This window comes from Dermacentor albipictus, chromosome 6 (genome assembly GCF_038994185.2).
Source record: "Dermacentor albipictus isolate Rhodes 1998 colony chromosome 6, USDA_Dalb.pri_finalv2, whole genome shotgun sequence".
Taxonomy (NCBI): Eukaryota; Metazoa; Arthropoda; class Arachnida; order Ixodida; family Ixodidae; genus Dermacentor; species Dermacentor albipictus.
The window spans coordinates 58,957,290-58,978,157 of record NC_091826.1 but is presented as its reverse complement, the minus strand read 5'-3'; the positions used below and the strand labels follow the sequence as shown (position 1 = coordinate 58,978,157).

At 44.0% G+C, this 20,868-nt stretch overlaps 1 protein-coding gene across 6 annotated transcripts in view; it reads left to right on the top strand.

Annotated features, from left to right (window-relative positions):
- The first annotated feature begins 1,718 nt into the window (after positions 1-1,718).
- LOC135896123 (uncharacterized) overlaps positions 1,719-20,868 on the top strand; it is a 64,270-nt gene continuing 45,120 nt past the window's right edge. For 2 of the 6 annotated variants that reach the window (XM_065424472.2, XM_065424469.2), the window contains exons 1-4: positions 1,719-1,921; positions 2,078-2,294; positions 9,792-10,011; positions 14,737-18,633. In XM_065424472.2, coding sequence (XP_065280544.1) covers positions 18,516-18,633 — 118 coding nt within the window. In that variant the 5' untranslated portion in view covers positions 1,719-1,921; positions 2,078-2,294; positions 9,792-10,011; positions 14,737-18,515. The remainder of the gene's footprint in view (positions 1,922-2,077; positions 2,295-9,791; positions 10,012-14,736; positions 18,634-20,868) is intronic. The other 4 variants (XM_070540598.1, XM_065424470.2, XM_065424468.2 and 1 more) reach the window with 4 other exon arrangements.

Here is a 20,868-nt window from a genome sequence, read left to right as displayed (position 1 = left end):
GGCTGATGATGATGATGATGATGTGTTTCGCCCTGTGCCTAATAGTTGAACATATTTGCTCATCCCTACTTGTAGCAGCGCGAAATCAGTAAAAAAATGAAGTGAGGCGCGTTTTCTGTACCAGATTCACAGCATTTGGTTTGAATGACAATCATACCGGTCTTGGTTTGTGCAGGCATTCATCATCTACCGCATAGGCATCTTCTCCGACAGGATGGGACATAATAGTAGGCGCTGCGGTGAAAGAGCACGCCTGCGAGAGAGCCAGAGGCCAGCGGCACACGAGTTGTGCCTCTCGATGCAGCTGTTAGTACAGCATTGTATCTTGTATGACATCATTGTTCTATAAATAAAATTGCTTATAATAGCTTTCCTTGCTACTTCTGTCTTTAGGAATGAAATGTAAGCAACGAGAAGGGGAACGAAGTAGGCACGTTTTCAGAAGTCCCAATCACGTGAAGGAAAGCGACAAGGACATCTAGGAGAAGATTGGTTGAATTAGCAGTGTTGATTGAAATATCGACTTGTGAAAGCAAGGAAATTGAAAGTGGGTGACAATATAGGGGGATAAAAACAGGAACACCGCAACACAGGATGAGCGAGTAAAGAACACAGGGCAAGGACAGGTAAAGCGCACAGTGAACGCACAAGTCCTGTGCTATTCACTCGCTCGTCCTGTGTTGCACAATTCTTGTTTTTATTCTAAAGATGAAGAGGCTTTCTCTCATACAACGTTGTGGCGACGGACGCCTCACTAAGAGATGACAAATCAGCAGCAGACATTTACTCCCAAACACAATCACGCATCTTTGCTATCCGTCTTCCCAATTACACTCCAATTTATGTCGCTCTAAAGTACAAATATTTCACTATTGCACCGATCGCTACACTTTTCTATCCCACATCGTGTTAAAGAAATTCTGCTTTTGTGGGTACCTGGTGCATTGTGCACTGGCACTTAAACAGATGGCAGACCGCTTTCCAAAGGCAGCGCTTGGTGGGCCAGTGAGTTTCTCTTTGTCCAGACTTACTTTGCTAGCGGTAACAAGATTTTGATGGTGACAATTCCTAGGTAGAAAAAAATGAGCGCCTCCTTGCTGCACCGGATTACGAACATTTAACGTTCCCCTGCAATGTTTGGTCGTGAACCTCTCACAAATCCGAAGTTATCATTGCATTATTAGGATGTCGAATACCGCACTTAAATCTGTTCATGAGTATCTGTGGGATCGCACCATCGACCCTTTGGGCATCATCTAGGGATAAAGAATAAAAAAAAATATAATTCCGAAAGAACGACCTATTTAGAACATCTCCTATCGCGTGTAGGCCTCCTTTTCTAGTTGACTAGCGTTTTATCTTTTGGGGCAATTACCCTTGGCTGAGCCCCAAAGGAAGTGTGTCAGATATCACACGAGTGCGTGATTGCGACTGGGAGACTCGCATGTTAAGCACATTGTCTTCATTATTAACACTAAATCGCGTTATTTTAGTACTATAGCATCTTCGCCATAATTCCCAAGACCACTATTGAAAAAACGGAAACAGAAAATAATTTACATTTCTTGTCACTGAAATATGAATTGCACACATGAATAAATTACCAGAAAACAAAAAGTTCATATTATGTTTCCGCTGAGAACAATGGCCAAACGCCCCCTCGTGTGTACGTGACGAAATTTGAAGGAAGAAGAAGAAGAAGAAGAAGAAGAAGCCGCAGCGGCTCTCGAGCACTGGCTCGTGCCAGCACGCGACGCGGTAACCGACGAGGACCCCGTTTGAGGAAGCAGGAACCTCGGCTGTGCTCGGCTGTGCCGACTCGTGGAACAAACGGCTGTTGTCCCTGGTTCCGGCTGGCCTCGACAGAGCGACCGTTTCGTTGACCTGCTGTGGTGTTTTGGAAGAGTATCGGGAGTTTCAGGTAATCTCAATAACCTTATTTTAGTTCCTGGTTGATTGGTATTCCTTTCGTCAGCTGACTTGAGCTAATGTCGACCAGTTCTCCTGGCCAGGCACGATCCGCCTGGTCAGCATCCCTGCCACCTAATGAATTGCCCATGAATATATTTTTTCGCAGTGGCGTCAGCACCATTCCTGTGGCGCCTGTGCCTACCAATGGAGGTTCCATCAGGATCATGAATCCACTGGCTGTCCAGAAGGCACTTAAGGGCACGTCCAACCACTTCCAGACCATCACTGATATGCGAGCGTTCGGACGAGCGTTCCAGACCGTGCGAACGTTCCAGACCTGTGTTGAACACCTCTTCAAATGCATTTCATTCGCTTCCACCCCGGTGAGTGCTTTCATTCCGCCTCACCTTGCGTGCACCAAGGGTCCTTTACGGGGGCAGACTCCCGATTACGTCCTACTGAAACCCTGGACAAGCTATCCGCAGCAGGCGTCATTGCTATCTACCGTTGCAATCGACTGGCAAATAACGAGAGGGTTCCGACAGAATCTGTTATTGCAACGTTTGTGGGCACATCATATCCATCTGAAATAAACGTGTGGCCTCTTGGCGTCTGTGTAGAGCCGCTTACGTCACGCCCAATCCAGTGTAAGAATTGTTGGAGATTCGGGCATAGCGCAAGAGGATGTGGGTCTAGCTTGGGTTGCCGCACCTGCTGGAGGGTCATTCTTCAAGTGAATGCTCTACTTAATCTCAATAGTGCTGCCTCTGTGAATGAGAACAGCCAGCAGACTATTCGAACTGCTCTCCTCACGCTCAACAAATACAAATTCTTGAAAATATCGACCGCCGTCGCTGCTCCCGAAGAGATGCAATTTCAGCTATCAAAGACAGGGCCTTCGGATACTCTGGTATTACAGCGCGCAACACTCCAAGCATGGATCTTAATATCTCAGAAGCAATTGACTCTGCGGTGGAAAAAGCAATGGCTAAAGCTCTGGATAAATTGATATCCAGCCTCTCCGATTGCTTAGCGCAAATCATTTCCAGTCACATGATGCAAATAATGCAGACCACTAAGACAGCAATGCAGTGCCCAGTATTTAGCGCCAGCCCTCGAATGCCCAGCAACGAGGTAGAGACGCCTTCCACAGTTGCAGAACATTCCACAAACACCACATCGCTAGTCCAACCACGCGAGGATGAGCCCTCTTATTCGGAAACTGTTAGTGTCACAGATATGGAACTTTACACTCGAGCTCCCAACCGTATGGGGTCCCCAATATAAAAAACTATGAAACCAAAATCAAAAAGAGTCAACCAAGTCCTGCGCTTACAGAAAGTATTCTTAAGGCGGCAGTTGCCGCTGCGGTGCGTTCAACACCATTGGACAGTTGAAAGTGCTGCAGTGAAACTGTCGTTCTACATTTTCAACTTTAAAAATTTTATCTTGCCTATCTATTCAATTCAATCCAGATATCTTACTTCTTCAAGAAACGTGGCTTTCACCAGAGAAAAATTTTCATTTAACAGGTTTTTGGTGTGTCCGATTAGATCGAGACTCGCGAGGTGGATGATTAATGATACTTGTTTCTACTAAACTTTGTCAAAAGGCGAAAATTTCTTCTCAAGTCATGGACTGCGACAGCGAAATTTTGGCCATAGATTTTCGTTTCCCAGGCTACCATCCTTTTTTTCAATTGTTAATGCTTATTTCCCCACCGCTGTGCAAAGTACACGTCAACTTGATAGGGCTGTGGCTGCCTGTAAAAAAGAAATTTTGTTTGTAGAGGACTTTAATTCGCATCACGTGTCCTGCGGGCTAAAAACAGATTTGTGTGGTAAGCGGCTTTGAGAGTGGACTATTGATAGTCACCTTTCATGTCAGAACACCGGGCAAGTAACGTTTGCTAGAGGACCCTTTCGTTCAGTGTTAGATTTGACATCTTGTAGCGCTGGCATCAAGGTTTTGTCGTGAGTAGCGGTTGACTCAGCAAGCAACAGTGACCATCTTCCTGTGTCATTTGAAATCAATTGTCCAATAACATCTTTAGAATACCCGGCATGCATATTTGTGGACCATACGAAATTTAAGACTTTCTTGCGTTCAGCCGTTTCAAAACATGCCAATGCCAATGATAAGGAAATCGCTTCAATCATTTGCTCAATTCTAGGAGACTCCCGGGAGCAAGCTGAATTTGTCATCTCTTCGGCTAAAGGCGCCGCTTGTCCTTGGTGGAATAATGAGTGTATGCGGGACTATAGAAGAAGAAAGGCCGCTTGGAAAATGCTTCTGCACAATCAGTGCACGGCAAATTGGAAAAATTATCAGTTTCACGCTGGTGTACCTAAGCGTACTGTTAATCAAGCCAAAGAGGAGTACGATATTAGGCATTACGATTATCTATCTAGTTAAAAAATAAGCGTGCATTATTTGCATTCCTTCGAGCTAGGAAGGTGCTACCAACAACCTTAACATTAGACTCAATTGTTTTGACCCGCAGGAACTGAGCGCCTACGTAGAAGAGATTGCCGAAGGCTTAGAATATGTATTTACGGCCAGGCTTCAGGCTATTCGTTCTAAATTAGATGCTTGGGATGGCTTCACTCCAGTTTCCTTAGCTGAACTAAAGGAGACTGCACTATGTTTACCGAATTCAGCCCCTGGTCCTGATGGTGTCACAAATGCAATGTTAAAAATATTGTTGCACGAATCGCCTAAGGTTCTTTTAGACCTGGTGAATTATTCAATTAAATATGCTTGGATTCCGTTGCACTGGAATCTCGCCAAAGTAATATTGATGCTTAAGAAACAAGAAGGAAGGTATGTATTGAAGAACATTAGGCCCATTGCACTTACATCAAACGTAGTAAAATTCATTGACAGGCTTCTTCACCGTCGTATCATGCAATTTAATAATGATAATTCCATTCTTTGTCCCTGTCAGATTGGTTTCAGGGCTGGCTGCTCCATCTGGCATGCCCACGTCGACTTAGAAAGCCTAATACAACTCGCTCGACGTCATAAGCAATACGCTGCCTTAGTGACGCTCGATATCGCTAAAGCATACGAAACTGTGGAGCACACTGTATTGATCAATCGGTTAACTTCCTGTGGTGTTCCTGGGTATATTATACTAGCGTGCATTCAGTCATTCTTAGGTGAAAGAGAATTCTATTGCTACGGAAGCGGCGTTTCTTTTTCTAAACACAAACAAACGCGAGGCGTACCGCAAGGCTCAGTTCTTTCCCCGGTGCCTTTAATTTTCTCATGAGCACACTACCTTGTAATCAAGACACAACTACTTATATTTATGCAGATGATATTGCGTTTTTCGCATCTGCAAACGCCATCCACACGCTAAACCAACGACTGCAAACGTACCTTTATGCTTTGGAGAGGTAGTTAGATGTTAGTCACTTCACACTCAATGCCAGCAAATGTGCTGTTCTCGTTTTCCGATACGTGACGTAGAGCACATTTCATTGTCTTACCACCTCCAAGACATACCAGAGGTGAAATCTGCTAAATACCTCGGAATTATTTATAACGCCTCTCTCAACTGGCGCTCACACATAGATCATAAGACTGGGAAAGGTATCCGTGCAATTAGCATATTGCGTAGGCTGAGCAGTCGTCGAATAGGACTGAGAAGAGATACACTCCTAATGATATATCGTATGTACGCTCGCCCTGTATTCGGATTTGGTTGTGTGCTCTTCTCTGGAGCTCCAGCCTACATGTCCCGTCCTCTAATCCTCATAGAAATAGAAGCATTACGTTTGTGTTTAGGTCTTCCTAAATTTGATGCGAATTCAATTCCTTATCTAGAATCCCGTGTTCCTCCACTTTCGTTCAGGTACCGGCTTTTGACGGTGCAGACGTTCTTAAGGATTTATGAATCACCGCTGCGTCATCACGAAACAATTTTTATTACACAACCTGCATTGTTTTTCGGTGTCATCTTACTCCGAAAACTAAAAACTCAACTAAAACACCATAAAACAAAAACTAAAACGAAAGCTAAGACTAAATACACCGTACTAATGGGCTACTTTAATGCCAAGGTAGGTAAGAAGCAGGCTGGAGATAAGGCAGTGGGGGAATATGGCATAGGCACTAGGAATAGCAGGGGAGAGTTATTAGTAGAGTTTGCGGAACAGAATAATATGAGGATAATGAATACCATTTTCAGCAAGCGGGATAGCCGAAAGTGGACGAGGAGGAGCCCGAACGACGAGACTAGAAATGAAATAGACTTCATACTCTGCGCTAACCCTGGGATCATACAGGATGTGGACGTGCTCGGCAAGGTGCGCTGCAGTGACCGCACGATGGTAAGAACTCGAATTAGCCTAGACCTGAGGAGGGAACGTAAGAAACTGGTACAGAAGAAGCTGATTAATGAGTTAGCGGTAAGAAGGAAATTAGAGGAATTCCAGATCAAGCTACAGACCATTCGGCTTTAACTCAGGAAGTGGGCCTTAGTGTTTACTAAGGTTCTCGCAAAAGTATTTACTAAGGTAATCGCAAATAGAATCAGGAACACCTTAGACTTCTGTCAACCAAAAGACCAGGCAGGATTCCGTAAAGCCTACTCGACAATAGACCATATTCACACTGTCAATCAGGTGATATAAAAATGTGCAGAATATAACCAACCCTTATATATAGCTTTCATTGGTTACGAGAAAGCGTTTGATTCTGTCGAAACCTCAGCAGTCATGGAGGCATTACACAATCAGGGTGTAGACGAGCCGTATGTAAAAATACTGAAAGATATCCATAGCGGCTCCACAGCCACCGTAGTCCTCCATAAAGCAAGCAACAAAATCCCAATAAAGGCGTCAGGCAGGGAGATACGATATCTCCAATGCTATTCACAGCGTGTTTCCAGGAGGTATTCAGAGACCTGGATTATGAAGAATTGGGGATAAAACTTAATGGAGAATACCTTAGTAACTTGCGATTCGCTGATGACATTGCCTTGCTTAGTAACTCAGGGGACCAATTGCAATGCATGCTCAGTGACCTGGAGAGGCAAAGCAGAAGAGTGGGTCTAAAAATTAATGTGCTGAAAACTAAAGTAATGCTTAAAAGTCTCGGAAGAGAACAGCAATTTACAATAGGCAGCGAGGCACTGGAAGTCGTAAGCGAATACATCTACTTAGGGCAGGTAGTAGCGGCGGATCCGGATCATGAGACAGAAATAATCAGAAGAATAAGAATGGGCTGGGGTGCGATCAGCAGGCATTCTCAGATCATGAACAGCAGGTTGCCATTATCCCTCAAGAGAAAAGTATATAATAGCTGTGTCTTACCAGTACTCACCTACGGGGCAGAAGCCTGGAGGTTTACGAAAAGGGTTCTACTCAAATTGAGGACGGCACAACGAGCTATGGAAAGAAGAATGATAGGTGTAACGTTAAGGGATAAGAGAAGAGCAGATCGGGTGAGGGAACAAACGCGAGTTAATGACATCTTAGTTGAAATCAAGAAAAAGAAATGGGCATGGGCAGGACATGTAATGAGGAGGGAAGATAACCGATGGTCATTAAGGGTTACAGAACGGATTCCAAAGGAAGGGAAGCGCAGCAGAGGGCGGCAGAAAGTTAGATGGGCGGATGAGATTAACAAGTTTGCAGGCACGGCATGGCCACAATTAGTACATGACCGGGGTTGGTGGAGAAGTATGGGAGAGGCCTTTGCCCTGCAGTCTTTGCCCTGACCAGGCTGATGATGATGATGACATACTCCACAAATTTTTTTCGTGCAAAAATTACTTGACTCTTTGGGCGTGCGCATATGCGATGTACTTCCTATTCCCGACAGAGCTGTTGCAAGGGATATTCAATTTGATGACATTTTTCCTAATTATGCAAAATTACTTCCACACCGTATTCTAGACGGTATATTACAAGATCATCTGAAAAACCTTCAAACAAACGTTGTAATTGCTGCAGATGCTTCACAATGTGAGGAAACGTCAGGTGGAGGAATATTTTCCCTGATTCTCGATTGGACATTTTCTCTTCGGCTGCCAGATTTCATACCGATCTTTTGAGCCGAATTCATGACCGTAGTACTGGCATTACGCAAATTAGGACCATCAATTATGTCAGCCATGACAGTCACTGATTCGTTATCATTGTGCTCATCCCTTACTGCTTCTAGTGATTCTCGCGTGATTAGGACATTTCATTCATTGGTACCTGGTTGCCTGACAAGCGTGCGCTTGATTTGGGTGCCTGGCCATAAAGGACTAATCATAAACGAAATTGCAGACTCTCTAGCCGAGGCATCGATAAGTGGCCCGATTCTTCTTTGCTGCCCTTTGACAGCTTATGTTACTGCTACTAGATTGCGCCGGAGTGTCATACAGACAGTATCAGGTGCCGCAATTACTAACTCAGTGGACTACGGACATCTCCTACACCCTTGCAAGATCACGAAGCTGCGCTGCCGTATACCTGCATTGAAGTTCGACCTCCACAAGTCTGGTATGGTCCCCTCACCATTATGCTCATTCCGTGGCGAAGCGGAGACAATAGACCATTTCTTGTTGTCTTATAAGAAAACGACTACATAAGAGAGAGAGAGAGAATGAAAAGGAAAGGCAGGGAGGTTAACCAGATATGAGTCCCCGGTTTGCTACCCTGCACTGGGGATGGGGGATAGGGGTTAGAAAGATGGCAGAGGAAAACGATGGCAGAGGAAAATGCGAAATGCAGAGGAAAAGGCGTTCCAGTTAAAGTCGTTCACACAGGCCGGTAGATCGTAAAAAGCGCAACAGCGCTTGTACGGCCGTCTTCTGTGACGGTAGGTCCTTTCGATGTTGTAGAAGTATTTTTTCGGATAGCGGTTGGTCATCCAGTTGGTCAAGTTCGTGGCGAAGGCATGGCCTCTCGGAACTGTACTGCGGGCAGGCACACAAGATATGGCCAATTGATTCTTCAAAGCCGCATTGTGGTCACAGGTTGGGCTGTCGGTCATCCCCATGCGGAATGCATAGGCTTTAGTAAAGGCAACGCCCAACCAAAGTCGATATAAAAGCGTGGCGTCTCTACGGCGAAGCTGTGATGGCGCTTGAAGAGTTTGTGTGGGATCAAGTGAGTACAGTCGCGTGTTTCTTAAATGTGGCTCATTCCATTGCGACGCGGTGCACTGCCGAGCAAGTAGGTGGAGCTTCCGTGCTGCGTCAGTTCTAGAAAGAGGAATTGGGACGTGGACGACTACTTAAAATCCCGCTCCGCTCTATTGCTCTAACTTTATCAGTGCCTGTGATCCTATCTTTTGGAGCCTCCCTTATTGGAAACGCTCGGTCGGCAATCCAAAATTGCCTCATTGAAGCCAGTCGATTTCCATGTTAGATTGGTCGTTCTCCCTCCCAACCACAGCTTTTTATTTCTTATCTACTATTAATTATTATTATTATTTCATACCCGGTTTTCTTCTGATTATTTCCTTTTTTCTCTGAGCACAAAACGTTTACTTTTAAACTCCAACGCTCAAATTGTTAACTCCCTTGTTATCATTTTTATGCACCTAATTTAACCACCCAATTCTTGGCCGAACCCCCACTGTGCGTATGTGCCACGGCCACTTAGGACAACAACAACCACAACAGCCGCAGCAGCTCCTCTGAGGCGGCTCCGACTTGTCGTGGTGGATTTCCGAGCGACAGCGTTCCCTGCGGCTTCTGTCACTTGGCCAGGTTTTGGGTGATATTAGGCTTTACTAATCTTATTTGTTGAGCTCTCACTGATTCTAACGCCAGCTTCATCCTAGGCTGATGTCGATGAACTCGCCCGGTAGGGGTTTTTCCCATGGGGGGCCTCTATTCCAACGGATGAATTACCTCTATATTTGTTCATCCGCAGTGGTGTGAGCAGCATCCCGGCGGCTCTGGTTCCTTCAAATGGAGGCTTGATACGTCTGACCAACCCCCCGGCGATCCACAAATCTCTTCATGCTGCTACCTCTTCATACCAGATCATCACGGAAGTGAGGCCGTTCGGCCGCGGAGGTATCGTGTGTCGATCGCCAGACGAGTCCTGCGTCGCGGATTTGCTAAAGTGTTCATCATTCGCATCAATACTGGTGAGTGCCTTCATCCCTGCTCACCTCGCCTGCAATAAGGGAATAGTCAGAGGTGTCGATGCTGATCTTTCTCCCGCTGAAACACTAGAGAGATTGTATGGGACTGGAGTAATTGCTGTTTACCGATGCAATCGAGTGGTAGGCAATAAGCGAGTCCCAACAAAATTGCCGATCGCAACTTTTGCTGGAACTTCCTGCCCATCAGAGCTAAAGGTGTGGCCCCTTGTGTTCAGAGTTGAACCCCTGGCGGTGCGTCCGATTCAATGTCGTAATTTCTGGCGATACGGCATAGTATGGCAGAGTGTAAATGAAGACAACGTTGTTGCGCATGTGGGGAAGAACACGCTCGAAGTTATTGAAGTGCCCAGGAAGAGCGATACTGTCTCTGTGATGGAAATCATCCAGCCAATTATTCAAACTGTTCTCTAAAGGCTCAAGAATTACAGGTGATTGAAATAATTTATCGTCGACGCTGCTCTAGGATGAAGGCCATAAACATTGTGAAAGATAGGGCACCTGGCTATGCGGGGATAACAGGCAGACAATCTTACCACGGATCTGTCACTTACTGTAGCTATAGAGCCCGCTGTGGAAAAGGCAGTTACAAAAGCTATGGAAAGGTTGCCAATGAGCCTACGTGAATCTATCTAACAAGCCGTTTCTAGTCATTTATTTCATTTGATGGAAACTACCTGCCCAGCTCCTGTAACAACGCAAACAGTTGATCCTGAGCACAGAACTAACCATACAAGATAAGATTCCAATGATTGCAATAATCATATTTAATTTTCAACTACCTCTTCCGTGGGCCCAACAACTTTTAATATGATTAATACAGACTTGGAGATTAAACAGGTGGAACAAAATGCTCGAGCATATAAAAGAACCATGTGTTCAATTAATGAAAACTCCTCCAATGGTCCTCACTCAAAAGCTAAGAAAAGTCAGTCCAGTGCTGTGCTAAAGGAAAACATTCTACAGAAGGCAGTTTCCAATGCGGCACTTTCCAAAACATAGGATCACTAAAAGTGCTTCAGTGGAACTGCCGCTCTTTATATTCTACTTCAGTAGATATAACTTCTCTAACTTCTCAACTTAATCCTGATTTATTATGTTACAAGAAACGTGGCTAAATCCTGAGAAATCTTTTCAAAGAAACTCTGCAGATAATTTCGATTAGATCATCCTGCAACAGGGGGCGGATTAATTACATTTATCTCATCTAAAATTTGCCATAAGGCTAAAATTTCATTTCAACTTTCTAGTCCAGAGTATGAAATCCTAGTGATAGAGCTGGTTCTCCCGGGATGTTGTCCCTTTGCCGTACCTAATGCATATTTTCCATCTGGCGTACAGGACACTAGAACACTGGATAGTGTTATTAACTCTTGTGAAGTGAATTAATTGAATCACAGGTGATTTTAATTCTCACCATATCTAATGGGGTTTAAGAACATATTTGTGCGGCACCCGATTGTGGAACTGGTCGTTGGACAATCGACTAACGTGTGTAAACTCCGGATGTATTACGTTTGTGAGAGATCGATCTTACTCTTCACTAGATCTTAAATTCTGTGGCCCGAGTCTCTCCGTAACTTCTTGGTCGACTATTTATTGTTCGTGAAGCAGTAATCACCTTCCAATAGTATTTGACGTTGCACGTCCTGTAACATTTATGAGTGACCAGGTTCGAACTTTCATAAATTACAACATTTTTAAAAAATCCTTATGAATTGTTCTTTCATCTTTCTGTTTGATGCGCCTACAGAACAAAAACCATGATTATCTGTTCCGCTTTGGAAAGTTCTCAAAAAGAAGGCTCAATTTGCAATTAGATTTAATAAAAGAAATTCTTACAGCCCTTGGTGTAATGAAGAATGCACTCGAGACTACAGAAAGAGAAAAGCTGCTTGGAAAAAATTATTGCATAACCAGAGTTCCTAAAATTCGAGTGACTATAAAATTTTTCGAGCTGTCTTTAAACATACGGTTTCTACAGCCAAAGATGAATTCGACTGTAACCATTTTGATTTCTTGTCTAACAATAAAAAAAGCGTGCATTGTTCCGTTTTATCCTCGGTAGAGATGTTCTTCCGCGTCAAATTAATATTGACTTTGAACTCTTAGGTAGCGATGAAATGAAACAATCACTAGAAGAAATCGCGAAGGGATTAGAAATTAGATTTTCTTCTTTCTTGTCAAGTTGTTCCCGCTTACGAAGCGCATCAGATGATTTTACAGCAATCACCATGTTAGAATTTGCTGAAATCGCGGAGCGACTTCCAGATTCAGATCCCGGCGTGGTAGGAGTAACATCTACTATGGTCAAAATTTTAGTTAAGGAAGCTTCTGATGATCTTTTAGCTATTGTAAATTACTCAATTCGGTTCTCACAGATTCCGTCTGCGTGGAAAATTGCTAGAATCATCCCTATTCTTAAATGTCATGGTTAAAGATATACAATCGATAACATTAGGCCAATTGCGCTAACTTCAAATTTGAACAAAATAATTGAAAATTCTATATGCCCGTATGACTAAATTTACACACAGCAAAGACTTGCTTGGCCCCTGCCAAATTGGATTCCGACCATAACGTTCAATTTGGCACGCTCACGCGGACTTAGATAGTAGAATAAAATTATCACGGTGACAGAGGCAAATAGGTGCTCTTGTGACATAAGACATTTGCAAAGCCTACGACAGTGTAGAACACTTAATTTTATTAGATATATTGCGAAATCTAGGAGATTAAAAATTAGTTTTCAAGCGTGATTGGTGAATCTTTAAATGGTAGAACATTTTACTGCTGCCTAAGAGGCATTTCCTCGAGTATCTATAATCAATCACGAGGTGTTCCTCAAGGAGCTGTCCCTTCACCATTAATATTTAAAATTCTGATGTGTTCCAATCCTGTTCATCAAAATGTGCAAACATACGTATAAGTGGATGACATTGCTTTCTTTGCATCAGACAGTGATATTCACACTCTATATTATCGACTACAGAACTACGTCAACGCCACAGAAACCTGGTTAAACAAAATTCGCCTTTCACTCAACGTTATAAAATGCTCGATATTGGTTTTCCCTCTTAACACTCCCTTTAACATATCGATATCCAAATTCCTCGAAACTCTACCTCAAGTGGAGTCGCCGAAATATTTAGGTGTAGTTTAGGACGGTTCCCTCAGCTGGCTCGGCCATATTGACCAGATAGATAAAAAAGGAGTACGATAGTTGGTATGCTACGTAAGCTGTGCAACAGTCAGTACGAAATGCGGAGAGATCCATTTTTAATGATATAAAAAATGCATGTGCCCCCCATTTTAAAATTTGGATGTGTTTTATTTTCTGGTACTCCAGCTTATACATTACGTACCCTTGTTCTGCTTGAGCGGGAAGCCCTACGACTGTGTTGCGGATTACCGAAATGTCTTGCCAATAGCATACTATACCAAGAAGTCAGGTTGCCTTCAATATTGTGTAGATTTCGTTTACTGACGGTGCAAACAGTCTTAAAATAGTGTGAATCCCCTATTACAACATTGGAATACATATTCATTTCCCAGCCTGCACTTTTCTTCGGAGTACACTGGCATCGTTTTCATACACCACAGGTGGTCTTCGTACAAACATTGATCAATCCCTTAAATGTACGTCTCTGGGAAGTATCGACTATTCGTGATATACGACAGAACCTACAAATTATATATGACTACATCTATCCAAATAATGCAAACCTTCTCTCTTATAAATATTAAACGGCCTATTACAGGACCATTTATTGAGTTGATCTATAAGTACGGTCATTGCGACAGACGCCTCACGGTGTGAAGAAAAAGCTGGAATTGGCACTTTCTCTCCTGCACTAGACTGGTCATTTGCGGTCTGGATTCCGTATTTGTTTTCCGTATTTTTGGCTGAATTTCTTGCTGTAATTCTAGCCTCACGCAAACTAAATTCGTCAATACCGGCGGTAGTAATAATAACAGATTCTTTATCCTTATGTTGCTCGCTCACAGCAAATGTTGTCCCTGACCTTTTACGTGCATTTCATTTTCTAGTGCCTGCCCACATAAATTTAATTAGATTGCTTTGTGTGCATGGACATGAAGGATTAGTCATTAACGACATAGCTGACAATCTTGCGAGAGCGGCCCTCAGTGGTCCTGTATTACCATTACTTCCTACAATAGCTTACCTAACGGTTACTAGATTCAGGAGATATAAAATTATTCAAGACCTTTTGAACCCAGCAGTAGCTAATTTTTGTTTAGCTAATTTATTCTGCAGCTAATTTACTTCTTTAGGAAAAATATTCTAGAATCAAGATTTACACAGCTTGGTTTAAGCTTTTCAACTATGAATATCCTTTCTCTAGGAGCCTCCTCTCTTGGAAAGTGCCACAGGGATATTTGCTCAACCGTGGAGGAATCTATAATTGCTACAAAGAGATTGTCTTGAATTGCTCAACATTTTATTTTCGTTCATATCCTCCAGTTCGCTTTACCAATTTTAGTATTTAATAAAAATAGCAGAATTTCATCCAAATCTTGGCCAATCCCCCATAGTGCATGCGCGCCATCGCATAAGGAATACCATGCCATACCATGCCATTGAGTCTTTGTGGCCGTTGGAAAACACTGGCGTTTGTAGGTGGTGGTGACTGTCGAACGTCGTTGCGCCAGGAAACCAGAGCCTCAGGGTCTCATCACTCCTTGCAGGCAGGTGACGTGGCAGGACCCTTGGCCTACAGTCGGGCTGCCGTCTAGGTGCAGCCAGTCCCTAAGCGCAGGAGCGTGGAACGACCTCTCCTGGAAAGACCGTACGCTGGGAGCGTCTTGCGAGCATTGTCACTATCCACTCGGCGGTCCGGGTACCTGCAGGTGAGTAGGCACCGTAGCCAATGTCTAGTATAATATAAGGTTGCTGCCGCTAAGGTAGCTTGTTGTTTGTAGGTAGGTAGCTTGTGAGCGCCTGCTACAACGCTTGCCTGCTTGCTCAAGACGGCCACCTGTCGGCTTCTGCACATGCTGGAGTCTAGTTGCCCCCAGTCTCTCTCTTTCTCTATCCACTTTCAGTTCCCACTCCCTCTATCTTGACGATTCTTCGCGTGCTCTCTCAAGGTAGCTGAATTAGGCATCATTTCCCACAATATATCGCTATCATAATCAACAGGAGCAACAGTGGTAAATGAACATTTTAATATGAAGCACTCACGAGAAGTACAGTGGGTACCTTTTTGGTAACCACCGTTCTTGTTACATCACAGAGGATTCCTTGTGACACTTTCACCGGTGCTTCGTTGGGCCCATGGTGATTTTCCACGACCGAACGTGCTATCAGCGACCATCTTCGTCTTGATGCTCAGCGGGAGGAGTTGTTGCAGACGTTGCCAAGCATTACGCAGTGGCCTCTAGGGCCCCCTGTCTTCCTGCTAAGTGTGGAATGTCAGTGACGCTCACTTGCATCCTGCCTGACAGGAAGCAAGTTTTCTTGGTCATGGTACAACTGACCTACCAGTTCTGACATCGTAGTCCACAAACAAAAACACGTAAAAGTACAGTGATATACAGGAAATATGGAATTGCTACTGCATCGATATTGAACCGTTATAGAATCGTCGCCAGTATTGGCACGATAGCATTTGGTTGTCAACTGTTGGATGACAAATGCGGTGAAATTTTAAGGACACTGTGGCCAATGACACCGCGCTATGAACTACTGATACAAATCGTGTCCTTACGTGCTCCTTGTGCGGGTGCTCACTACGCTGGTCATGGCATTTTCTGAGCACCATCGCTCGACCAGAACCACGACATAAGCGATTGTGGTAGGAGCAGCCAGTGTAATAACAAGTGAGCGTGTGGACCCTAGCGGATATTAGCGTTCATCTTGCAAAGGTAAGTCAACCTTACCGTACAATCAGGCACGGCTGTGCACACCACTGCATAGTAAGAGAATTCTTGCGGCGGCCAGCAGTCATAGCTCTGTACAAATTGTATTTTCATGTACTTGTTTCGTCCTCTTCCCTCCTTACAATCATCTACCTCTTCTCTTACGTTTTCTATTTTCCCCTTTCCACATAGTGCGGAGTAGCAATTCGGAAGCACGGTCGTCATGCTAACCTTTCCTCCTTTCCAACATTAACGTATTTTTCTCTTTCATTTCGTCTGTTGCTCAAGTAGCTGCGTTATGTCGAAGCCTTTTAAACGTCAGCCCACGGTGCAGTCACACTCAGTTGTGTAGTGGCAAATAAAAATCTCAAACCGTGTTTTAAAGTTACGTGCGCGAACGTCGCGTATGGCCGAGCTTATTTTATTTCAAGATATTTTAGTCTTGTGCTAATCCGGATACATTGTAGTCTCAGCGATAATCCACAGCTCATGTGCTATTTTGTCCGAATGAACATGCGGAAGGACTGGTGGCAGAACATTTAGTGGAAAATGTCGCTGGCAGCTGACGAGACACTTAACATGAAGCTTCGAATTGTAATTCAGCGACTGCTCCTTTTGATGATATAAAGACTTCCTAAACTCATTCCGAGACTCGCTGAATGCCTCAAATTCAGTTTTGTTATGACCTGAGAAATCTGTAGAAGTGTTTTATTTTCCGCCTCCGAAAGCAATTTCATTCGCATTACTGTTGTATGACTGTTTTTTTTTCTGAAAGAAAACTTTTTTTTCTTCTCCGTAACAATGATAGCTTGTTCTGTGCATCTCAATAATGTTGGGCACCACACCATGTTCACGCGATACTATGTTGTGTTTGTGCGATCATGTCAGGATGTCATACACTGTCGTGTCTTTTCTCGCCTGTGGGCAGCGTCAAGTTATAAATAACAGCTCACTTTCACCAACTTTTTCCAAGGCCACAGGTAAAACTAAAGGAACTCAATTTCTCATAAAGGTATTCTTTTCTCCGGCTGCAAAAAAAGTGCACTGACGTTCGAGTAGGCTATAATGCTGGCCACACGGTACCTGTCCACGCTGCCTACCGCCACGATGAATTGCTCCACTCAGCAGCCGGTGGTTCATCACTTACAAAACGGAATCTTACAAGAGTACGTACGTCAAATATTGGTGAGTGTTTAGCCACGCCTTCACGAGTGGCTACTTTTCATATTCTGCTTCCCATTCGCGTTTTCTCTGCTTTATCTACACTCACATCCTTTCTCACAGACACACACACGTTAAGCCCTCTTCTGTATATTAGCACGTCTCGCAGCATGCCAACCTGCTTGGCATGCATGTAGACGTGCATAGTCTTAACCGATGTTGCATTTGCGCTCCATTACTAAGGTTTTACAATTAAGCACGAAGAAAATTGGAACCTAGCATGCTTGTGTCTGTAGAATAGCGTATTTGTGTACGTGAAGTGACAAGTGTTTGGTGTCTGTGTCAAACTTCTTTATTTCAAACGAGCCATTTGCGCATCAAACCTTTGCCCCTCTTTTCTGTCAGGCACACATCCACGTAAGTAAAGGGACTTTTATTTTGCATTGCGTTCAGGCCAAATGCGAGCTATGCGATTGTTTGTTAACCCAACGTATTTTACATAAAGGTATCATATTTTAATTTTCAACTTGGAGGAAAAGGAATGAACGAATACGTCAGAGTGAAGTGCAACTGATGTTAGTCTCAACCAATGTTGCATTAGAGTTCCATTATTTAGGCTTTACGATTTAGCATGAAAAAAATTGGAAGCTAGCATTTTGTTGCATGTAGAATAGTGCATATATGTACCTGAATTGACAACCGTTTGGTGTCTTTCTCAAACTTCTTCATTTCAATCGAGCCATTTTCGCATCAAATCTTTGTCCCTCGTTTCTGTCAGCCGCGCCTACACGTAGTAAGTAAAGCGATTTTTGTTTCACATTTCGCTCAGGCCTAACGCGAGCTATTCGAGTGTTTGTTAACGTAACGTATTTTGCATAAAATTGCCATATTTTAATTTTCGACTTGGAGCAAAGGGAATAAAAGAATACGCCGTAGTGAAGTGCATCGAGGGAGTTTTCTGAGGAATACCTTTTATCAACGATTCATTAATCAGTGTTCCCCTTATTCGTGGGCGCTTGCTTACGTATACGGGCCCCTATATGTATGTACGTATACGTTTACGAGGGTGCACATGCTGCCTGCATGCAACGTAGCTCAGTCGTATTTTTCACGCGATACCTTATTTATTCTGGTGTGCATGGCCGCCTCCGTGATAATAATACAACGTTTAACTACGGGGAATGCTCACATTCGAAATTACAAAGTAGTTGTGCTCCTCGTAATTTGATGGTTGTCTGATTCGAGAAAGTAATACCTGAGGACCACTGAATCAAACCATGCTTTACTATATTATACCGAGACCACCCGAAAGCCGTTACATAAACTTCGGTCGATATGTGGGAAACATTATAGGTCATCGCAGTAGTTCATGCTAAAGCTTTCGTCCTACATGACAATACGGTCTTATCCGGCCATTATTATGACTTTACCAATTCTCGCTTCTAATGCGCATCTTTATCCAATCAGTCCCAGCGGTCACCCCTTTGCCAACCTCTACTACGACAATGAAGTCTAATCCTCCAACCCAAAGTCAAAGTCCAAGTACTCCGAGTCCTCCAACGAGTAAGCCTTATTCTCAACCACATTTCGATTAGAAAATGCATAAAAATGATAAAAGGAGCTGGGCCATGACGCTTCGTATTTTCTTACGCTATGTGCAGAAACACGGATACAGGAAAACAAGAACGAATTTCGCGCATCAATCGTTAGTCAACGTTTTCCTCTGTCTGCGTTTCCTTACATAGTGCAATAAGAAAATACGAAGGGGAAGTGTAGCAGCAGGAAATGAAAAAGGTTTTGAAAATTACGCGTCGCTCTGCTATCGCAAACACCAGCGACGAGCAGAGCTGGCGGAGGTTAAGGCTTCTGAAAAATCCGTGCTGCCTTCCTCTATGGAGGGTTTCGGTTGGGACGTCGCGCCATTTGAGGCACCCGCCGCAACAGAAGCGATTTGTTGAGACGCCATATGCGTCGTTGCCGTGTGCCAGACGCTGTACCGACGCGACGTGGCGGCAACCACCGCGCCTTAGCTCTGATGCATGCTAGCTTAGGCGCAGTGTACTACCTGACAGCTTCTCGAAATCTGCAGAAGCGAGCGCACGAGTTTTTATTAGAGAGTAGTGACGTCACACCACATGTCTTCCCGCCGTGCCGCTCCTTCTCTCCCGCCACGCTCCACCAATCTTCGTCACGTCACTATGCTGCGCGATGCTATTATTATACTCCGCTTTCACTCTCTCTCAGCTCTCTTTCACCCAGCTCGACGACGCTGCGAACGTCAAGAGATACCCAGCCAGGTTCTAACAGCTCCACATTAAAAAACAGTAGAACTCATCTCACGATCGCTGCCGACGATAATAGACAGCGTTAGAATAGCGTTTGTCGCCTTACGTACGTTGAACGTAAGCACCTTTGCGGGACGTTCCAGTGCGTGTCCTTTCATGTCTTTTAGTTTACCTTACGGAAAAACAAACGTAAACAAAACATTATAAAACAGGGCACCGTCTTCCACCTCGTGCCAAACGTATCCAAGCCAACACGATCCATTAGCATCCATCCTACTGTTGCTATGTGGACGCGTCTCGTTAGGACTACGGGAGCCAGAATCGCCGAGCGATCTCAGAAAATGGACGCGCTATGCGCTCATAACAAACCATTCTGGTTAGTTTTGAAGCTCGCTACAATAGTTACTGGTGATCGACGCAAGTGACAGCGCGGCCATCCCGAGAATTCACGCTGAAGCGGGAGCCATGGGTGCCGCCATGTTCGACAACGCTATTTCTTAGCATCCGTAAACAATACCGACGTTAAACTCACCAAATAACGTACGGTATCATAGCGTACGTAAACCGCAGAAACTCAATAGCGTTCCGAGCGTGCGCAGTGAGGATGACGCTTTTATTTACGTACCTAATGCTTTTACGTTCTGTTGCAAGCGCTAAACTAAATCTGTCTAAAGCGATTAGCATACGAGCGTAGTGACACACCGTATTTCTGAAGTCACGTCGATTAACGTATATAGTGGTCATTCTGTGACTTCTGTTGCATCCGACATATGCCGAAATACGCCTGTATCGTCCTTCTTTGCTCTAGCCCTCGTTTGCCAATGTAGCCCATGAGCATGGTGGCATGACGACGATTGTATTACGCTGACGCAAAGATCTTGATGAAATGATGAAAAGAAATTGCAATGATGTAAGGATGAAGACGGTATGACAATTTCATTTCATTTCATTTTATTTTATTACCCCAAAGACCCCATTCGGGATGTTACATAAGGGGTGGTTAACATGTGAACATAAGTAAAGGCAGGTGTTACATTGAAATACAAGTTTCAACAGTTTCTAGAAATTGTGAATGACATGTGATGGCAGCGACATTAATGGGTAGGTCGTTCCAGTCCTTGGAAGCTTGAGGAAAAAATGATGATTGAAAAGTGACAGTTCGTGTTCGAGGACGAGAAACTTGGAGTTGTTGGCTGGTGCGCTGTGACATGCGTGAAGATGATGGCGTGACGTAAGGCTGGCGGCTTAGTGAGCTGTAAAAAAATTTGTGATAAAGAGAGAGCGTGGCGATGCGACGACGAAAAGCAAGAGATGCCAAGCTAGATTGTGCCTTTAGGTGTGAAATGCTGATGTTATATGAATATGAAGAATGGATGAATCTAGTCGCAAGATTCTGAACCGACTCCAGTGGATTGATGATATATGTTTGATGAGGGTTCCAGATGGCGGCGGCATATTCCAGTCGTGGCCTGGCAAATGATTTGTATGCAAGTAGTTTGACGTGCTGTGGAGC